The 22,934-nt window shown below is 38.9% G+C and overlaps 2 protein-coding genes across 2 annotated transcripts; both read right to left on the reverse strand.

Annotated features, from left to right (window-relative positions):
* Positions 1 to 2,591: 2,591 nt before the first annotated feature.
* Positions 2,592 to 3,364, reverse strand: LOC136245341 (uncharacterized). Its single transcript, XM_066036820.1, has 4 exons — positions 3,157 to 3,364; positions 2,815 to 2,952; positions 2,708 to 2,761; positions 2,592 to 2,657 (listed from the first exon to the last, which is right to left on the reverse strand). The coding sequence occupies exons 1-4, from the start codon at positions 3,322 to 3,324 to the stop codon at positions 2,592 to 2,594; spliced, it is 426 nt and encodes a 141-aa protein (XP_065892892.1). The 5' UTR covers positions 3,325 to 3,364.
* Positions 3,365 to 10,069: 6,705 nt separating this feature from the next.
* Positions 10,070 to 11,053, reverse strand: LOC136245342 (uncharacterized). The gene has a single exon (XM_066036821.1). The coding sequence runs from the start codon at positions 11,051 to 11,053 to the stop codon at positions 10,070 to 10,072; it is 984 nt and encodes a 327-aa protein (XP_065892893.1).
* Between the last annotated feature and the right edge of the window lie 11,881 nt (positions 11,054 to 22,934).

A 22,934-nucleotide genomic window follows, 5' to 3' on the forward strand; every position in this document is an offset into this window, starting at 1 on the left:
ACAACTGCATCCTTTAGTTAAAATTCAATGTTACGTTTGATTCTCTGATGCCTCCCAGTCAATTGTGTAAGTACCGTTGTTCTGTAATAGCCAGCCACTGCTCTCTGGTGATGGCAAAGCCATAAAGATGTCATGTTGACGAGATTGCTCCTACAGCTGACTTATCCAGCAGGATCTCTGCCAATGGTGCCAGAGAGATGAAAAGGTAAGTTCCCTGTCTTCTTCATTTAGTATACGATCACTAATTACCTCTCTAATTTTCTGCAACCACTTCTCGTGTTTTTCTCTTGGTTGAAGGTTAATTGTACAGATGTGTGTCCCTTGCATTCAAGTGCTTTTTGAAATAAAATGCCCCCACAAGCTGTATGAAAGATATTTCTTTGTTGCTTTGTGTAGTGTTCTGTAGACTCCCAGGCATATTAGATCCAGCTATATAAATGTGACCAAAATTGACAAAACCAGGCTTCCACACACATCCAATTCTTTGGGTTTGACCAACTGTAACATGACCTTCCAGCATGCTATTGGCCTGAAATTTACATACAATACTTTAATAACACTACAAAATTACAGGTGAAAATTGGAAGCTGATTGCATATTCCTACATTGAGTTATGATCTCTCAAAGTTATAAAACTAGATGTGTGTGGAAGCCTCGTTTTTTCAGATTCGGTCACAAATGATGCATGTTGAAAGAAATCGTTTAGAACTTTTACTTTGCCAATGGATTTGAAATAAGAAACATCCAGTGCAAATAAATAGTGATTGTAGTATCTGACAAAGCCATCTTGTGGAAGATTACTCATTTGAGCAGTGCTGCTCTCAAGTTGTCAAGGTTTGATCCAACACATATTTGCTAGCTGTAAATTGCTAAGTGCCCAAGACAAGGTGGCTAATATATCACCTTTGCAATACAAAATGGTACCAAATTTCGTATGCATACACTTATGCATCAAATAGTACTGATGTTAATAAAGCGCTGGTTAGTCTATCAGTGTTGTGAACTGTCTTAATATCTTCCCATTCTTCAATAAATTTCGCCCATCTTGCTGCGATTCTTTGTACTCTTTCAATGGCATTGACGTCTTTTGATAGGTGCGAATCCCAAACTGCAGATGCATACTCCAATTTTGGGCAAATTAATCCAAGGTAAGCAGCAGATTTTACAGACTCTTCACATTTATTGAGATTACACCGCACAAAGTTTAGTGACTTTGTTGCATTACTTACTATATTGTTAATATGTGTTGAGAATGACGTTTGAGAATGAAATAAAACTCCAGATATAAGTGTTGGCTTGTGCGATTTAGCATTGTATTATCAATGTTGTAATGACATTCAGGTGGAGAGGTAGATCTTGAACAGGTAAGTATGACACATTTGCCAGTGCCACTGAATAATATAATTTAAATCCTGCTGTAAGTAGTGATGATCCTGTTCAGATTGAATAACTTGGTATGATAAAAGTTGTTCTACATATGGCAGGTTTGAGAGTAAGTTTTGATCTATTGCAATTCACAAGAGAAATGGCTAGTTGGATAATTATAATTCAATCTGTGTTGACTCAACACCCACAGGAAATTTACAACATTAGTACGTACATTCTCTATATACCGTTCTTTATGTTCGCACGATGAAATACGTTCACTGTAGCTGAATCCCATTATCACAGTTTAGAACAATATCCGTGCTACTGGTCCACCGGTTTCCCTGAGCAGTCATGCTTCTCCGTTTTTGATTAGATGCATGCAGTTAAGCGCGCATTATTTTGTGGTGCTATGATGGCGGAACAGTCACACAGTCAAGAATCTATGACCTGTGAGTCGGAAATATTAGAACCGTCAAGAGACAGAGACAAATATTGCCCCCATTGTCAATGCGTCGTTCCAAATACGACCTTTTACCGCCACAAACAACAGTTTTACTGTGAAGAAAGCGGTCAGTTGAACATCCTCTTTGATTTATGGATTCATCACAAGCTCACAAACTTCACCCAATCTATGATGGCGGAACAGTCACGCAGTCAAGAGTCTACGACCTGTGAGTCGGAAATATTAGAACCGTCAAGAGACAGAGACAAATATTGCCCCCATTGTCAATGCGTCGTTCCAAATACGACCTTTTACCGCCGCAAACAACAGTTTTACTGTGAAGAAAGCCATTTATGGAGCAACGTCCCTTTAAGGAAGTGGAAATCCAACAGCGCGAAGCCTACACGTGCCGCCCAGCCGGAGTTGCAGGATAGTACTTTCATGGACACCGTCGAGTCTGCTATGAGTGATAGTACGGACCAAACCATGGGCCAGGAGATGTATGACTTCACACCAGAAGGAATGTTTAATTGTATTGATAAATATACCTATATGTGGGGCGTGGAATCCTTTACTAATCAGGTGCCCACAATGAGGTCAGGTAAGTGATTATTCCCTTATCCACAATGACATCACAAAACAAAATTGGCTGTGATAGTGGGGGACTTTGTATGGGAGAGATTAGTTCCATAAATAATTTCACCACAACAACTGCTAAGGTTTGTAAGTTATAATTCGATGTAGACACATGTTGTTATCAGCATTTTGGTAATCTTTCCCATTACTCTCTGTATAAAGTTCCATACATTTTTAATTTTGTGACGCTCTCAATGTCAACATCAGCATCCTATAAGAGTAAGCTTATTTACAAGTGCTTACAAAACAATTGGAACATACCAGTTGCTGTATTTCACTACTCATAACACCAGCCTCTAGGGTTTCTTGGCAAGTCTAACAAATTAAGTAGTAGCTATATACAGTGAACAAACATATTATTCACATACATCAACATTAGCCATCTGTTCCACCTCTCTGTCATTGTCACCTTCAACGATTCTAGCCTCTAACTGTAAGGGCTTTACAGTTTTGTCCACAAAATCACTTGGAGGTGGTCCCCAGTCTTGGAAATCAGCCTCATACATCTGTAAAACTAATTGTAAGATTAACAAGGGCTGCCATAACACTAATAAAAACATAGTACAAATGTCTCTTGCACTGAATAGATAAGTACGACGCTGTCAAAAAATTGTATTCACTTTGAATCACCTCGGGACCAGACGGTAAAGAACATGTGCAAAGAAATAAGTGCTTCCAGCTCTGTTACAACTTGAAACACAATGAAATACCTCGTATCGCTCGATGAAATCAAGTGGACAATCTTCAGCACCATTGTTGTCGACTAAATCATCATCAGAATCGTATCTATCGCCACGGTGACATTCTTCATCCGAATCATTCCAGTCGCTGTCTTCTTCTAACATGCGTGTCAGCTCCAGCGACGTTATCGTTGCCATACTTCATCCAAATTTAAAAGTTTTGGTAGCACCTGGAAGCCTGCTCAATTGCAGCTTGGCAGCGTTGGTTTTGCATAAACAAGCCCATAAATGTATTCAGATCAACCTTAAAACTCTTCCAAGTTCATAACCCTCTAATACACGAATGAAACTTAGAAGAGTTTTGAGTTGCCAATAAGCAAACTATTTTGAGTTGAAAGAGGACGTAACCCTCTAATACTTGAATGAAACTTAAGAGCTATGAGGCTTTTCCCAGAAAAGTTGCCTAGGAATATGCTATAGATAAACTATACAATAGTTAAGATACCTCTGTTCCATTATTTGTGCTCTAAAGCAGTTTGTTGGAGTTAAACTTCCTTAGTAATCAATGTAATGTACAGGATTACAAAATATTTCTGAATTGCTACGTATCAAATTGGTACTCTCTTAACAGCTAGCTCTCCATAAAACCACCAGGCCTTAAGTTCTTCAAATGAGAAGTTTATACACTAGTCCACCAGTCTAAAACAGCTACTTTCTTATTATGACCAAGATATTGGCCAAGGCAACTGTTCCACTGTAAGTTATAATAGCACATCATTAGATGACTTAGAAGTACATTGCAGTGATAGCACAACATAAATATAACAATTTGGAGTTGAAGAACTAATACCATCATGCCAACTTGTCCAAGTTTTGACGAAGCATAAGTCAAGGCACCAGGATTAGTGCAAGAACTGGTTGATCTAGACACGTGGTTAAACTATTGGGTTAATGGATCACACGAGAAGGCTTCACTGGATCCTAAAATTATGAAATATGTGGAGCGTAAAGTGTTCAAAATACATGAGTGAAAGACCTTGATTATGACACTTGTTATAAAACAGTCTGGCAGGAGTGCATCAAATCGATTGACAATAGAGCCAGAGATTTGAAGCACAGGCTAAAAGAGAAACAGCAAAACCACCTAACAAAAACTCTTAATAGCATTTAAGTGTTTAAAAATTTTTGATGATAATTTTGGTGTTAGTGGTAATGTACTTTTGTGATTTGCTGATTAATATTCATTGTATTTCAAACAGTAGGAAATATTGTACTTTATATAGTTATACAACAGCCACGAGTGCACGCTGTATAACTGTTATGTACCACTCACCTAATAGGTGGGGAGAGTCTCACAAGACAGCTGTAACACTTATAAAGGCCAGGTTTCTAAGATCAATTGTGGGTAACCAAGCCAGACGTTGCGATGATGTCCCCCCTGCAGTACTGCAGCCACCTGAGATCTTGAAAGCTAGTATGCTATGTGTTATATCACTAACCTGCATTCGCTGTTCGACTCTCATCATGTAGTGCTCAGCATGCCAGCGTGCCATATATACTGATCATCAGACTAATCACCATAGTGATTCTCTCGAGCAAAAAAAACACTGCTAAATAGACGGTTTAAGTAAACAAAACCTAACTACTAAACAATACTAGTCTAATTCTTACTATTCACACTGGCTAAACTCGAATCTAGTGGCATGACAAAACTGGTTACCACAATCGAACGTAAAGGTTAGTATTATTTAGAATATATTTGTTGTATTGAGTCATTGTCGAAGTGGACTACAGTTTAATCTGGGCTAAGATGGCACCAGACTAGTAAGGTGTATAAGTACGTTTATATATATGTAGACTAGAGTTGTGGCCACCCGCGTTGGCTTTTTCGATCGCCATTGGCGAACAGGTCTTCAGAACAAGGAACTTTCTAGTAGCAGAGATGGTTAAAGGAAAAGGTCAACAACAAGAAGCCAGAGAATGGCCTTTCTGATAGAGGATTTCAGACCATACAGCTTGAACAAACAGTAAGTGACTTAAAGAGGGAAAAGGCAACAGCAGAGACAAGGTTTACAAAGGTGTTTATTGACAGTAATTCAGAGAGAGAACATAGACAGTGTGGCTCACAACCAACAGTGGATGTGTTGATTGGCCTTGATTGTGCAGACCTCCATTTTTCAATTAAAGATATTTGTGGAGCACCTGGCAAGTCAGTGGCACGTCTTACCCCATTAGGTTGGACATGTATTGGTGCCATGGATGACAATAAAAAAACAAAACTGAGTAATAAACATTACCAAACTACTACACTACTGTCTGTACATACTACTACACTACTGTACATACTACTACACTACTGTACATACTAGAGGTGTACCGATATACCAATATATATTGTATTGGTGACCGATATGAAGACTTTTACTCATATCAAAAAAACTGATATCATGCTAAAAACCGATCCGATATAACGATATAATTATGCGTAGAGCGCGCACGATAAAGTTTTTTTCTTTGTGTAATTGAAGAGTTAACATGTGGTCGAAGAATGTCCAAGAAAAGAAGCCTTATCTGGGATTACTTCACTGTTGATCCAAACAATTCTAGAAAAGCTGTGTGTGGAACTTGCGGCGAGTATATTAGTTGTGGAGGAACGACTACTAAGAAGTTTAACACGAGTAACTTACGATATCATTTACAGCGAGTTCACATCGATAAGTATGAAGAATTAGCAAATTGTTGGAGCCCATGCAACGTAGCTATGGTGTCACAGGTCATACCATTCCTAAAGATTTTAAAGATGGAACTGGACTCAAGTTAGCCAAAGACTGCAGACAAGTTTAGGGGCATCCTAACTATCAAAGATGAAATATTGTCATCACTCGACTCTCGATTTGAGCAGGTCTACTCTAATGATACTTACCTTCTTGCTACCCTACTTGATCCAAGGTTTAAAAATAAGTTTTATGACGCAGAAACAACTCAGTCTGCCATTGATCGATTGATACAGGTATGTGAATCAGATTCTGAGATACCAATTGAACAACAAGATAATGAAGATCAGGGACATAGCAATCCATCAAATGGGCCATGCGATTCACAGCTGAGATCTTCTAAATTCTATACAATCTACTACTAGTACTTCTATGGAGCCTACTAAAATAAAGGGTTGTGTGTATGACTCTTACCAAACAACCATCAAAAAACGTGCCAAGGTACCAGGCCCAACACCCTCTATAAACTTCAAGGATAAAATGTCAGCTATGATCAATGACTACATACATGAACCTGTCATAGATAAACCCAAAACTTACCTTTTTAAGAACCCCATGGAGTATTGGAAGAGCAATGAACAACGCTATTCTGTATTAGCAGCATTGGCTAGAAAATATTTGTCTACCCCTCCATCCTCAGTTGCATCCGAGTCTTTATTTAGTGATGCTGGAATCATTGACAGCAATAGGAGACGATGTTTGTTGGCAAAAAGATTAGAGATGCTCACTTTCTTAAAGCGTAACTTACTTTCGATGGAACATACTTGAACCTATAAAAACACAGAACAGTGTAATTTGTGTAAAGTGTCATGATTAACAATACAACAATAAGAGATAATATAATAATACAATAAATCATTCAACTGTATTTACAGATTTTTTTCATTATGACTATATCGGATCGGTATCGGCATTTAGGCGTGGTATATCGGAATATATCGGATTGGTTTAAAATTTCTCTATCGGTACACCTCTAGTACATACTACTACACTACTGTACACACTATTACACTACTGTACACACTACTACACTACTGTACACACTATTACACTACTGTACACACTACTATACTTCTGTACACACTACTACTGTACACACTACTACACCACTACTAATACACATGCCACAAAATACTTTAAAGGTTATTATGCAAGCATAGTTTTAAAAAATTTAATAGCTTTAATGGAAAAGCTGTCTAAATTAAATAAAAATAATATGCATGGAAAGGATTCTAAATTTAGACAGTCATCTTACTGAATTTCCAACAAATGAAAAAAGAGGTGTTCCTTCAAAATTTTTTTTTTTTTCAACTTCACCTACAACAATTATTTACATTCACTGATCCACAAGTTGTCACAGCACACACCTTCTTATTGGCTTTTTTGGATTCATCTGTCTGAAAAGATTCAGATCTCTTCAATTTGCTGTCTCTTTTTAAAGATTTTGCTTTCTTTGATCCATCATCCTTTTCAGGACTCTTCATCTTCTTTGATACATTATCGATTGTAAGAGATTTCTAATCAATTATAAAAATTCATTTGTACAAACTGATTGATATTAAACCTATGGTTCTGCCTAGGAATATCTTATTCTATCTCGTTTACGCCCCTTACTATTCTGATTTTCTAAATGATAAAACAAGAAACAATTTACAATGACACTAGTTCAATTTGCAGTATACAGAAACTTTATGACAACTTGCAATTTAAAATCGTAAAGTGTAATCCGTAAAGCGTCATTCGTAACAATCAAACCTGCTTACCCCGTCTCTGCCGTCTCCTCGCCTCTTGTTAAGCCTCTTCGTACCCGATGACATCTGAGGTCGTCTCCATCTCGTCTCGTCTCGTGTACAGCTTCACTCAGTCAAACCCACAACCGGATGCTCTTGCTTTCTCATTAGTCTATCACGTGATCGTTAGCGCCATAATGATGGATCCCGAGTATGACTTTGATGATTTTACCTGTCTGTCGTTGGAGATTGAGCTTGAAGAAGACGTTCCCGTAAGTTTTACACTTGTGTCGGTTATATGTATATGTTTACGTAACTTATCGTAATTGTATATATTTTTATAGTTTATTATTGTAATTGTACATATGTATATAATTAAGTAACTTGTCGTAATTGTACATACTTATATAGTTAAGTAACTAATTGAAATTGTACACATGTAATTGCACATCAGCATTATACCCCTGGAGGGTCCTGCTGATTAACAATAAATAATAATAATAATAATTGTTCAGAATGTGAGAGGCCTACCACAAGGATTATGTATTGAAATAATAATTAATTTCCATTGTTATGTTATTATCTACTTTACCAGTTAGGCACTGGAGGGTGTACACAGAAGGCAGAGCCTGTTCGAGGTGTTTACCCATAGCCCAGGAGCCATTGTGAATCATGGCCGGCTTGTGTACAGTCTCAGCCTTTGGTGTTCACCCTTCTGTGCCTAACTGGTAAAGTAGATAATATCGTAGCCTTCAATTTATCATATTGGTTCTGGATTATGTGCCACAACAATGAATTGTGAAAAATATCAGTACACAAGTGAGTTATCAGTACTGGGCACTTGGTGCCGGCTGTGCGTAAGTTCGGTACCAAGTAGTGCATCTATCTTACCCACGCAGTGCTTAACATAACATTGCTATAATCCACTAATTTCAACACTCTACTGACTTTGGCCATCTCATGGACTGGATAGAACGGTGCCGAGGTTATGGTTACAACTTGAAGCCATAATAAGTTGATACTGTCATCCCTACATAGAACAGAAAATTTAAGCTTTTATTGTGCCCATGATTTTTGAGGACCTACACTTTTATATGCTTCAGGTGTTTCAAACACATAGTTGGGGTTACACAGTTTGTGTACACAGACTACACCAACGTTCTGAGAACCGTTCTGTGTAATTTGGAAGTCATGGCTGCTCAGAATTGATATAATCTGCCCTGTAGAAAATCACGCAAGAAGCTTACAGCTACATGTGCTTGCACAGCAATATGCCAGAACATTAATGAATATTTTGGTTGTTATTATTAGGGTAAGGTAAGATTTCATGCTTGTTTCGTTCCCACACAACAAAAATATGGGCTGAAGTTTTTTAAAATTTTTTCACTTTAACTATATAATGTTTCACTTAACTATATAATGTTTGTGGTTGATGTGATGTATGCATAATTCATACTGTAAAGTAAATAAATGATTTGGATAGATTTCTTCACCATTTCATCTCTCATTTTAGGAATATGATTACAGAGTTAAAATTATAAATCCACTGAAAGGAATGATTTTATAATTCGGGATGTCCACAGCTTTCATGGAACATTCTGTACGATCTCTGAATTGAAGACCACACTGATGAACGAGGTCAGCAGTATGTTACCTGAAACAAGGGATTTTAAAGTGGGATATGTTCTAGGAAAGCAATCTACAAAATATTGGTTAGTTTGCAAACAAGATCTGGGGAATATGAATCAAAGCCTCTCCCAATCAAAATTTCTTTTGTTATGGTGTGATGCACGGGATAAGCAGTATGCCTCGGATAACAAACGCCAGAAGAAATCAGATGAACCTGAACCACCATCTAAGCGGCAACAAATTGAGGATGAGCTAGATGAAGTGTACAAAGAGCTGAAGGAGAAACATGGGAGCAAGTATTCACTTCCGCAACTAAGATGTTGGGCACGTCTACTAATGACTGACAAACATAAAAGCAAAGATGAAATTCCAGAATTTCTGATCAACCAGCCTAGGAAATCGAAGCAATCTTTAGCGGAAGCTATTACTGGCGCAATGAATACACTTGCAGATGCCGTGAAGTGCCCATCCACCAGCTTCTCGGTGCTAATTGAGAATAATAGCAACAGTACAAGTAACGCTACATCATCTACTCCACATAGCTATGTTGGAATATCTCCCAGTAAAATTTCAGACCTTAGAATGAGGAAATTACAGGAGCTGCGGGAACTTCAAGCTTTATTAGAACAAAATGTCCTTACTCAAGACGAGTTTAAGGAACAAAAGCAGCTAGTATTGGATTCACTTAGAAAGTTGACGCATTAATCCCTTGAGTGATATCAAACCATGTAAAACAGTGACAACTGTGTTCATGATTATTAAAAATGTTGTTTCACAATGATAAAACATGTAATACATTTTATACTTATATTAAAGTTGATAAATACCAGAGCTAGCAATCCATCCACAGCAATCTTCAGGTGTCACATGGCAGAATGCGCATTGTATAACAGTTTTCAAATCCATTTCATTACTTTGCAAGCTCTTCTCATACCACTTTATAGTTTTTTTCACCTTAGAAAACATCTCCTCTATGGGGTTGAAATCTGGTGAGTAAGGTGGGAGAAACATTACAATTGCTCCAACTTGTTGAATCATTTCGACAATGCCATTCACTGAATGAATTAATGCATTGTCCATAATCACTATTGACTGTGCACTAGATCCATCAAATGGGTTCAAATGGGGTAGAAGTTTAGTATGAATAAATTCATAAAATACATCGCCATTAACCCCACCACTCACAGTCATGCAATCCAGCAAGCCTGCAGTACTCATTAAAGCCAAAGTGGAAAGGTGTTGACCTCTAAATAGTAACTTATTAGCTACAATTGGTTTGCCTCTCCAGCCATATCCATATTTGCGGATTGCATCTCTTCTGTCCGTCCCAGTTTCATCAAGGAACACAAACATGTTAGCTTTGTAGAAAGCAATTTCACTGGTAAAATATGATCGCAGCAGATCATCTTGTTGTGTGGCTGCAATACGCATTTTCATTCTAGAAAAATTTAATTGGTGCAGAGCCCTGCAAATAGTGATATCCATGTTAAAAGCATTTTCAATTTCCTTTTGTATTTCATGAAGCATTATTCCTGGAGTATCTAGTACCACATGCATCATAAAATACCTCAATTCATCTGTCACTTTTCTTTTCAAATTGCTTGCTTCATATTTCTTTTTCTCTACGTCACCACTGCTCAAAAATAGTTCAACTGTTCGAAGGACAGTAGATGGATCAACTAAGTTGCTCGCAATGGTTTTAAACGTAAACCCCAATCCTAACCATTGATAAACCAAGCGCCATCGTAAATCTTTGGAGTACGCACTAGTTCTTTTAGGTTCATAGCTCGACATAACTATCGTTAATTTTTTTTCCCGGGCTAGATGTAATGCCCTTTCCTACCACCCCCAGCACAAGAGGCAAACGTGCTGGACAAGAACTGAAAAGCGGGACATCTAAAAGTCCCTAGGGCCATTTGTTAGGCCCATTTCCGGGGAAGCATCTGGTGATCTAAATGAGATGGAGCGGCTTCCACGGATGCACATCGTCGCTGACCTCAACAGGGAGAAAGACAGGGTACAGCGAATCCACGCCAAGGTACTACTGCACGATAAAGCACTACGTTTGGAAAGGAGCTCAGCAAGCCGGCGATAAAATGTGATGGCTTCCTTCCCCATGCCCCCAGTTGTGGCAAACACCAATGGAGTAAAAGATGCAAACTCCACCTCACGGACATGGTCACCATACTCCCTCTTCTTCTGCATCTCATGACGCCTATACACAGATGGTATCGAAACATTGCGGTAGCTTTGTGCGTTTGGGTGAAAAACCCTTACATCGAAAAAGGCACTTTGCCGCCGCCCCCAAAATCCGCGTGCATGAATGTCAGCCCTGGCATCATCTTGGCAGTTAGCTGATCGAGGGGTAAGTTCTTCGCCACTCAGGGATTGAAGTGGTGGCTCAATTGCAACAGTAGTACAAACATTTGAAAGTAATTCAGCAGTTGTATCACGCAGGTCATTGTGGCGAACAAAAGTCAAACCACCATGTCGACAGATCATTGCATGATCAGCAGTGAAAGGCAAGCCACACACACAGTGGCTAGGAGTATTCAGTAAAGTCCATCCATAACGCAGGTGAAGAGCATCCCAGAACTCCTGCTTTGTCAGATGGTAACCCTGGTCTTGCAGTGGTAAAGCCAGAAGCCAAGAAGAGGCTCCAGGTTCACTATTCAGATCAATAGCTCTTTGAAGCTGTGAAGAGAGACCATTTCTGATCTCAAGAGCCCGTTTCTTAGAAGCCTCACGCCGGTGTTGGTGAACCTGAGCCTTGATGGATCGAGTATCTGGGGGATGAGCATGTGCTACCTGACTAATAATCAAGTCTTTTAATGGTTAATTTAGTTTGAACCGCCCCGCGCACTCGCGCCTACAAGTCACGTGGTCACGCTTTACGGTTTACACTTATACTGAAATTGCAAGGAGTAAGAAAGTTTCTGTACAGTGTAGGTATCAAGTTCTAAACTGAAAACGTGGTATTAAAAATGATATAGACACAATGTCATATCTTTTCTTTTATAAGTACCAAATACTATTGCCTAACACAAATACACATGAATACCTTGATAACCCAGGAACTGAACAAGGTATGACTTCCCCTCGTCAACTTGGTTTTCAACAATGATTCATTGGACAGCAAAGATAAATACTGTAATCTGACATGCCTGATATCACCATTTTGTGCAGATTTCACTATAGCAACTATGCCTAAAGCAAAAATGAAATTATAACAAATTATTATTGATTTCATACTTCTACATTCAGATACCTACTATGATGTTCAAAAAGGAATTATTCAAAAGTATGCCAAATAGGTGTGTAGGTGACACAATAGATTTTCACTGACCACAAAAGTTGTCATTACATGACATCTGATGTAATGACATCTGATCTCAAATCTACATGCAGCTGTCGTGGTATGCAGATTACACATGCATTGATCCATCAGCCAGAGCAGCAGTAACTACACAGTAGCCGAACACCATGTCATGCCTTGAGGAAATCATTATTGATCCCATCTAGTATATCAAATACATCATTACACATAAAAATTATGTATGTACTTTTTGCACTAAAATGCATTGTATAGCAAAAGAATAGATACAGAGAATAGATACAGTGTGTACGAATATGATAATTGACCTTCACATTCCGGAAATAAAATGTTATTTAATCTGGCAATCGATTCTTAAAAACTGAAATCTTGAACAAAATTGAGAGTTTGATCTTACATTTGTACTAGCATTGGTACCTACCCTATCTGGAGAACTATTTCTGAATTCACATTAATAAGATAAACCTTGCTGAACATCAGTACTATACAAATTCACATTAATATGCCAAAAATCAGATAGATTCCATGCAGTTAAAAGTATGTCAGACAGCTCAGGATACTCCAGTATGTTTGATAGGTGCTGAAGCTTGTCATCAACTTTTAATACAGTGGAACCCCTCTAAAAGGACACTCCTGAACTGAAGACAACCTCTTTATAAAGGACAAGGTCCCAAATTAATGAAAGCAGTACTTTATATACCCTGACATCTCTTTACAAGGGATAAAAATTAACCCCCATATAGTAGAGCAGCTAATCAACAGAATCGTTCACTTTGTGATAAAAGCACCAAATTTTCTGTGGAAGTTGAGTAGAGTATATTAAATCATTTGAGATATGGTGCCACACCAAAATCATTGCCTTATGGCATGTTTTGAAACTTTTAAACTAGGTTGTAAGGCCATTTATAGCTGACCAGGAAACCATACATGGCATTAAAACCACTTCTAATGGAACCAATATTTCAGTGTTAAAAGCACAGGCACGATCTAATGTATTGTACATCTATGGCTTCATATACCATGACCTACTGTGCTTAACATGGCAAACTAATGACCTGGATGGGCACTTCCTTTGACTAGCTTGTGGATATGATCATCCCTTGCTTGTCCATTCAGATACAAAGTTTAAGTGTATTCACTATTGAGCTAGCTCGGGGAACTTATATGGCTTCTCCATACTCTTTCTATTCATTTTGCTTGTCAGGTTTTCTGAGCGTGATATGATTGGTAATTTTAATGGCACCGTATCTAATATGAAATAGTATGAATTAAGCAAATGTTGTACCAAGTTTGGTGTTTTTATCAAAAAGTGAACGATATTTTTGCTTAGCTGCTCTACTAAAATGGTGTCCTTCTTAGAGAGGTTCCACTGTATTATTTATATTACACAGATGCATCTCTCAGAGCAAAGGCTTGACTTTATCAACACCAATCATCACCTATCAACAGTTCTCTACCATCAGTAGAAGCAGGGTAAAGGTGTATATGTTATCAAAAGTGAGCTTGTTGCAGTAATTTTGTACAAGCGGTACTGAACAAGATGTGGAATGGAACTATTTAGCAAAGTATATTAAAGTTATTGGCTAATAATGCTGTTTTCAGTGAAATTGCTTGACAGGTTTGATGATGCATCTAACAAGGATTTTAATGCCTTGCTGATACGGAGTGTTCTTGCAGTGGTTGGCACTCTGGATGAAAACATTCAATCAGATTTTACCACTATTAAAAGTAGGTGCCAAGTAGGTGCCATGTACATAGTCCATTTCTGTGACTTCATCTTTGTGTACCAATATAGAGGCTGCTAGAACTTACTTTAAAACCTGAAAAGGTGAATAGATTGGAATATCATTAGTTGTACAGTAAATCCCCTATAAATATAGCTACTGTACCTCTATAATAGGACCACCTTGTTATAGTAGCCACCTCTATTTTATAGGACACTGAACTTACAGCAAAAATATAATCAGTGATTCCTTTATTAGGCCGCCTTATTATTGCTCCAACTTTCTTAGCTTTAAAAGTGGTCTGTTAGTATGGTTTCAGTGAAGTGAGCCCTTATCAATACAAACCCTAACTATTTTAATGCATAAAATGATTTGCGACATACTAATATAAGGTTATTCGCAATTGGTATTGGAAATTACACTGTAAAAATACCATACAAACAGCAGTGATTGCAATGTTACACATTAACACTTATAACTCATGATCCACTATTGGTCCCAACTTTAAACTCACAGTGGTGAATGATGGGTATTAGAGCAACATGTAAACCAAAAATATATTTAATTAAAGAATACATCTTTTTGAAAATTAAGATCAAAGGAAAAAGCTACATTTTTGTGGTTCGACCTTTTCCTTTGAGCAATTATAAAACATTATACATCACCTGAAAGAAATTCACATTGAGAAGTTATAACTATTACTTAACAAAAGATAAAGTCAGTCAAATGAGCTAATCCTACCCTCTGCACAAACAAGGTCAATAGCTGCAGACTCTTTAAAGCTAAAGCGGTGGTAGGAAAATCTAGAACCTCTCAAACAAGTGATGGCTGCACAAAGTAGTGAAAAACTCAGTTTACATCTTAACCAGTGTAGGGTCATGCTGTAAGACTGTCCATTTTTTTCTGACAGCAGAGTGGCTATTCTCTTGTACACTACTGTGGCCAGGGGTCCCATGCCTCCAGTACATGAAAACACTAAGGGAGAGAATGTCCCATGCTCCACCTCACGGATCCTTTCTTCATATTTCCTCTTCTTCTCTAGCTCCGCACGCCTGTAACACTGGGGTAAAGACACTGAACAGTGTGTGGGAGCAAAAGGATTAAACACCTTTACATCAAAGTATGCCTTCTGACCGCGTTCCCAAAAACCATTGGCCACAACATCAAGACGGGCCCCATCCTCAACATTAGCCGATCTATACTGAAAAGATTCTCCTGAGAATGGCTGTAAGGATGGTTCAACTTCAACACTATGACACAGCTCAGCTAATAATCCAGCAGTAATGTCTCGAAGCTCGTTATGACGGACTATAGGGAGACCACCACAGGGACAACAAAGGGGACAACAAAGGGCATGCTCAACAGAGAATAGCTTGCCACACACACAATTGGAAGGCAACAGTGGTGGTCGCTAGCCATATCGAAGACACAAGGCGTCACGAAAAGCACCTTTGTGTAAACAAAAACCATGGTCAGATAAAGGTAGAGCAGCCACCCAGCTACAGGAGCCCTTTTCAGAAGATACCATGATCGATCTATGTAATGATGGTGATAGCACATGTAGCAGAGTATCACGGGAGTTGATGATAGACTGGTGGTGCGTATCCAAAATTGTTCTCCTTGCCTCAATCTGTGAAGACAACACCTCAACTGAGTAAGCATGAGACTGCTGTATAATAAGGTGAACTAGAGGAGTGGTAACCCTAACGGAAGCAGCATACTGAAATAATGAGTAATTGACAGGATCGACAACCCCCAGACCTCCCAGTCTGGTTGACAGAGCAAACAGGTTTCGTTCAATATCACTAAACGATGGTTGACCAGTCAAGTTGGGCAAAAATCTACAACGAATGGTTTCTTCTAGGGGAGTTAAGGTTGAACATTAGGAGTGCATCTCATTAGAAAATTCCACTTGCCTATAAATCCATGTGTAAATGCAGCAAATGCAGCTTGAGGATGGGTAACAGAGATGTCTGACAGCTGCTGCAACTCTTTGATCCAAGATGTTACTTGTTTCTCTACAAAGGAGGCGACAAAGGAAGGAGAGCCTAAAGCAGCACCGAGATGAAAGAGAATTTAACCCTTTAAGGACCACAGTAATTTACGCAGTGCCTACCTTGAAAACCCGTAAGTTTTATGAAATTTGCATATTCTATTACTTAGCAAGTTTGTAGCGTCACTAAAACCGCAGGAAGGTCCTACATATAAGTACATAAAAACATGTTAAATTCCTTATCATATATGGGGAAACTTTATGTAAAGTGCACCATATATATTACGGGGTAATTTTACGTAAGCAATACCCTTTATACTACGGAGAAATTGTACGTAAGCTTCACCGCACGTAGTACGGGGAGATTGTACGTACTTTTAATGTACCTCACGTGATCAACAGCTTCATTAGCACGTGACCTCACGTGGTTATGATAAGATGGTGTTTCTCGGCAGACTGGGAAAGGATTGTTTCTCCGCTTTTCTTTGTGAAAAAAGTAAGCAATTGTGTTATCATGTATTTGTTAAGGTTCTACACAACATTAAAAGTCTTAGTCCTGGCATGGTCCTGGTGTTAAGGAAGTTACATAGCCCGAGTTAGCCTGTCTCCAACTCGTGAGGTTGATACCAATAGAAATAATAATTGGTGGTGTTAATACCACCCCCTGGCTTAATCTAGCGCATGTCCCTTTGCTAATAGTAAGCCTGGGGACTGTAGTCTCTTCTGTACCCCCCAGGGATTGGAAACTACACGACTGCCCATACAAAAAATGGAACCACCTCCACCAAGGAGTAGTCACTTCCATACTGTCTGTTGATACACTTGCGACCGGGATCAATAATTTTGATCATTAAAATTCCCCCTTCATCGCTTGACTTCATCTTTTAACAAGCCTTGATTCTTGATCGTAAACTGTACAGGCCTAGTAAATTCTCATGTTATTAAAAGTTGGCTTATAAAGGTGCTTGATCGCCATTATTTCAGGCGTCTTGATTACTTGATACACTGTATAAAGGGGCCTAGATCGCTTGATTGAATCTTGATCCCGCTTGTAAGTGTTTGCACAGGAAGTATTGAAGTGACTACCCTTTGTCAACTTAATTGATGTTAAATTTCTTATACTTGCAATACATCGAATTCTATCACTATTCTAGGTTCCAATGTGTTTCTTTTGACAAGGCATCATTGTCAGCCTCTTGTTAACGCCGTCAAACGGCTCTGAGGACAATTATTGCTTTGGCAGCACTCAGACCTCTGCTAGCTTCAACTTTCAAATGGCAGTGAGTAGGAAACTCAACTTTACACTGCTTAGGTAAATTGATACAACAAAACAAACTAGCATAGTGGCAAATAGCTGCCTCTATCACAAGGGTGTTTTTTGGGAATTATCGTTTACCCAGGTCTTCTTTTGCTAGCTGTAGCATAACACTTAGTAGCTTGTTCAACTTGTTGCTTTGTTTCCTGACAGTGAAAGCATTAATGAATCGAACCAACTTAGTTAGAAACTCCACTGAAATATTGAAGGCCAGAGGTTTGATCTTTGAAAATGATGTCACGTGTCAAATGGATAAAAATACTATTTCAGTTGAACGTGCATGAGTTTCCTTGTTTTTTGACCAAGTAGGTACAGCGAGGTCCGTCTTCCTTCTGTTACTTGGTGACTGGCTTGTTATTACACCGGCACTGGGAAGATTAGTCATGGCAGAATAAGATCTATCCAGTATAGAAAGCTGTCAACGGAGGTGTGGATATAGGTATTAAAACGGCCGTTTTTCAATCCCTGTGGGGGTAGAGTATCTATGGGTAGGGACTAAAAGGGGTCTGGATATAGCATAGGCTACTGGTTTCTAACACCCCCAACCACCTTGGGGTATTAATGAAAAAAATTAAAACCAACACTATTTGCCCACAGCTGCTAATACTGTGGAATGTTAAAAGTCGTTAAAGGACTTATTTTCTGCATCTCAAAAGTCTGCTTGCTCACGTGGGTGGATAGACATGCAAACACACGGTTTTGAGCTAACCAATTTTCAATAAACCAGGTGCACTCCCACACTTTGGTTGGCTATGGGTGCGCACTAGTCATGCATGGCCAGACCCTAATTTCTCAGGGTGGCGCTTATTGATTAGAGATTATAAGCGCATCCTTGAAAAAAGGTCTGATCTCAATCGCATAGTCAAACTGGATTTTCCACCCCAGAACAAAAGCGGGATGTTAATGAAGCTTTCCCCATCATACGTATATTTACGAGTAAAGAACAAGCCACGAGTGTAAAAGATGAGTTTATCTGAGGCAATTTTTTTCTGAGGCAATCAGAGGTGATACTCGAGCCGAAGATACTTCCTGACAACAGTAGAAAGGGTTGGTAATTAAATGCTAGAAAATGCGAGTCTTCTTTAATAAATATAATCAAGGATGCTGTGTCATCTATCATGTCACATGAAGTATCCTCGACTCGAGAACCGGCTCTGATCACCTCAGATGAACTTATCTTTTACAGTTGTGGCTCATTCTTTATCTGTAAACATACGTATGATGATGAAAGCTTCATTACCACCCGGCTCTTTGTCTGGGATGTGAAATCCAGTTAGACTATGCAAATGAGAAAGACCCTTTTTGAGCAGGTGCTGATAATTCAATAAGTGCTGTGATGAGAAAGTTGTGGCCTGGCCATGCAAGACTAGGGCATCTACCTGGTTTTAAAAAGTGGCCCAATCATAAATTTTAACAGATGAATTAATCACTAACAATTTGTGTGTATACAGTATACGTACATGTGCTGTTGGTAAAACCAGACGATATCTTCAGTTAGACTATGATATAGCTCATTTAGAGGGTTACTAAATCACTTAGTCACCTGACATGCTCATTTAGTCACCTACACATGTTCATTTAGTAACCCGCCCTCAGGCAATTTTGTACGTGAAAAATAATTATAACACGAAAGGTACACTGGAGTACTTGATAATACTGTAATACAATTCTTCTCCGTGTTCTGTGAATAATTCTGGAGAAATAGTAGACTAAGCGGCATATCTAGTATAGCTCTAGCCGTTACTCTGGTTACCGGTCGAATAATTATTTTTGTGGGCGCTGTAAGGACTTCAGGAAGAAACCGTTCTGCTGTTCTGCATTGCTCTTTCACGCCACCCTAATGCTCTGGCTATAAAGGTATGTACTTTAAACCATAGTCTAAATAAGTTAGACACCGCGACCAACGGGAACTAAGCGATTTAGTAACCCTTCTGGCCCTTAGTAGCGCCCTCGCTGCGCTCGGGACGCTACAGCCTCGGGCCATCAGGGTTACTAAATCGCTTAGTTCCCTTGGTCTTGGTGTCTAACTATTATATGCATGCATGTATTCAGTTCAGTCTGGCCAGTATTGAACAAAATAACTAAATGTCACACATTCTAGAATTAGTGCTGTCATGCTAGAATAATTATTGTAGCTTTACATCCTTGTCTGGAAATATAATGTAGTCTGTGTAGTTGTCTTCTTCAAAGTATATTGTCCATTGGTCAATGTCCTTGTTGTAGGCAGTAAGCACTCCACTGTACCAATGTTGGTCATATTTAGCCTTGACCTTTGAACCAATTTTTGGCTTGTCAACTTTTGTTTTCTTCTTGCCTGTTTGAAAATCATCAAAATGTTGCTGTTTGTCAGGAGGGCCGTAAATTGCTGTTGGATCAGTAGGAAGTTGGGGTCTCTTTCTCTGCAACCTTTTCTTTATAGCCTGTTCTCTGATGGCTTCCCCTGATCTGCATTTACAAACAATGAATGAGGGTGTGAAAGGATGAGCATTAACAAACAAACTCTGTAAGCGTTCAAGCGTAAATCGGATGGCTGCAGGTTCGAGGCTACCTAGGTCCAGTCATGGATTTTTTCTCCTTTCTACAACTTTTCAAACACACCTTATGTAGCTAAAGTCTTTGAGCAGGCTGTAGGACCAGGTGTCCTACAGACCTTCAGCACTTGTGCTGTAAAGCATTAATAAATAAACTAGTGTCCATTAGGTTCTACTTGGGGTACTTAGAAATATTGAGTTACTCTCTAGAATTCCTATGGATATAATTACATGAAAATAACAAGGAGAAAACATCCTGACCACCTGGTAGACTCCTGTAAGCGTTCGAGCGTAAATCGGATGGCTGCAGGTTCGAGTCTCTCTCCAGATCTTTCCCATCAAGCTTTTTCAAAGCTTCGTTGAAGTCCACTATTGAAGTTAGACCTATAGAGAGATGTTGTGTATATATTATTGCACCAGAGAGTTTTTAGCAAGTGTTATCAAAAATAAGACTTGAAACAAACTTTGAATATTCACTAAGCATTTTAGTGTTGGTATAGTAAAATGGTGCTCACTTATCTATTAAGATCTCATGACCCAGCGTACATTATGATGAGCCTAATTGCAAGCAAAAACTGAGTAGTAGAAAATACTCAAAACGCAGAAAAGGTAATGATTGTTTCAGCCTTAGGCAAGCAGTGAGTGTACATACCTTTTCTGTGACCTCCATCTTCTAGTGCCTTTTTCCTGATTACTCTCAACTTGTCTTTGCTAGTAGCTGCAGTATCCACTGCACCTGGCACGAATTGCAGTCCTCTTCCTGCTGCTAAATCATCAGCTGTCAAACGAGGCGATGCACTTACAGCAGATACAATGTTGTGTTTGACAAACGTGGAGACTACACTTTGACTAGGGATCTTATGGTTGTGATGGTTTTTAGTTGGTGATGAGTTGTTAATAACAATGCCAGCCACCCACCTACAAATATAGATATAGAGTGTATTATAAACTGGAATGACAAATGATATGCACACAGTGTATTATGGTTTAGAACATAACAAGGCCTTTAAAAGACCACAGACTTATTGGTTAGCAAGCCCAAATATTTTGGATCAACCTTAAGCCATTCCACCAAGTTGCAATAAAAATTTATCAATTTTTTAAACTGCCGCATTTGCTGCTGAAGGATTTTATTGTTTCAGAAAATAATTTTACATGTAACACTGCTTGGGTAGATCAAAGGAATTTTCTGGTCTGTGTATCTGATATTGCCCTGACCACAGAGCATAATATCTTGGTGCAGGCTATTTGCCTGTGCAGGCTGATAGCCAGTGCCACGCTGAGTGACTAATCACCCTACCCAACCCAATGCTTACCACTGGATTGCTTTTATACTGTATGGGGTGATGTTGCTATTACTTTCATGACAGTAAACAGACAAGTCCTGAAAAAAATTCATAGAAATTCTTTCCCTTGTGCCATGATCTAATCGATTGTGGGTTGTAAGCAAAATCTACCAGTTCAACTGAGTGCCTACGATGCTATAATATAGTCTGGCGTGGCCAACCCTTTTTTAAGCGCTCGGAAAAAAAGTAAACTCACGACTGATTATACACTCCCGTACATGAGCCACAAGAATGCTGAAAGTATGTAATTGGGCTGGCTTTCAGGAATTTGAGCCCTTATTTGGATGTGATGAACTTTTAAAATTTTCATTCCACCATTCCAGTAGTCCATTCCACTGTTTATACACTCCCCAGTACTTCAAAGTAGTATGAAACAAATGCGTTGACAAGCTGTCTCAAACTCTTGTTCAGATTTTACAGTGTAGACCTTCTGCAGTGGGGTGCACGCAATTAACTTTCTGTATATGCTCAGAATCTATCCGTAAAAATTGTTTTTAGTAGTGCGGAAAGGCTGTTTTAACAATCTCAGATTACTGCTAACTTATATGGGAAAGCGACTTAGCAACACGACAGGAGGTCTGTAAGATGTCAAAGCATACTATTTTGTTGGGATGATACTTGCTGTCACATTGAATAGGGTAGTTTCCGGCGTGTTAATTCTAGCTATCAGCCTATTCCTGCCTGCATCAGGGCACACAAGCCCTGGATGAAGAAGAAATGTGTATGGTAACAGATGGGATAGTATCCCATATTTGTACAGTAGTGTCACTAGGCCGCTGCTAGCTCGCGCTTTGCACTACAGCCTCCTAAAGTTGCTCATACTAAATAACACACCCCCAAAACTACCTTTGGTGATATGCTACAAGAAATACTTCACGTTTACAGACCTCCTGTCTTGTTCCTAATTAAGTCGCTTTCTCTTAAATTACCAGTAATGTGAGATACTTAAATCAGCCCTCCCACTCTGTCACCATTTTCTAAAAACTTAATTATGGATAAATCCTGAACATACACAAAAAATTTATTGCATGCGCCCCAGTCTATAATGTTATTATAGCAAAGATATTTGAAGTAATTGTAAGCATTTAAATACGAATGAGTTGTTTTTAAACTACAATTGATACTACAAATATGCTATTAAATAACTACACATGAGTTACTTTGTGAAAACAGTTAGCAGGGCACAGCCACTGTTGCAAACAGAAGGACTCAACTTGACTGCTAGGCCTTGGGGAGGGTGACTGCTGCATATATATTCTAGCGTATAGTGTATATAGCCATTAGGTTAGTTGATACTATCACATTTGCTCCATGCCACCATGCACCCATATCATCTATTCTCGCGCAGCCGGACCACTTTTTCTTATTTTGTATTCGGTCGGGAAGAGAAAGGGTCTGGTGGATGCAGTATAGCTGTTTTGTTCTGGCAATC

Source organism: Dysidea avara, chromosome 15, assembly GCF_963678975.1.
Source record: "Dysidea avara chromosome 15, odDysAvar1.4, whole genome shotgun sequence".
In the NCBI taxonomy this organism is placed as follows: domain Eukaryota; kingdom Metazoa; phylum Porifera; class Demospongiae; order Dictyoceratida; family Dysideidae; genus Dysidea; species Dysidea avara.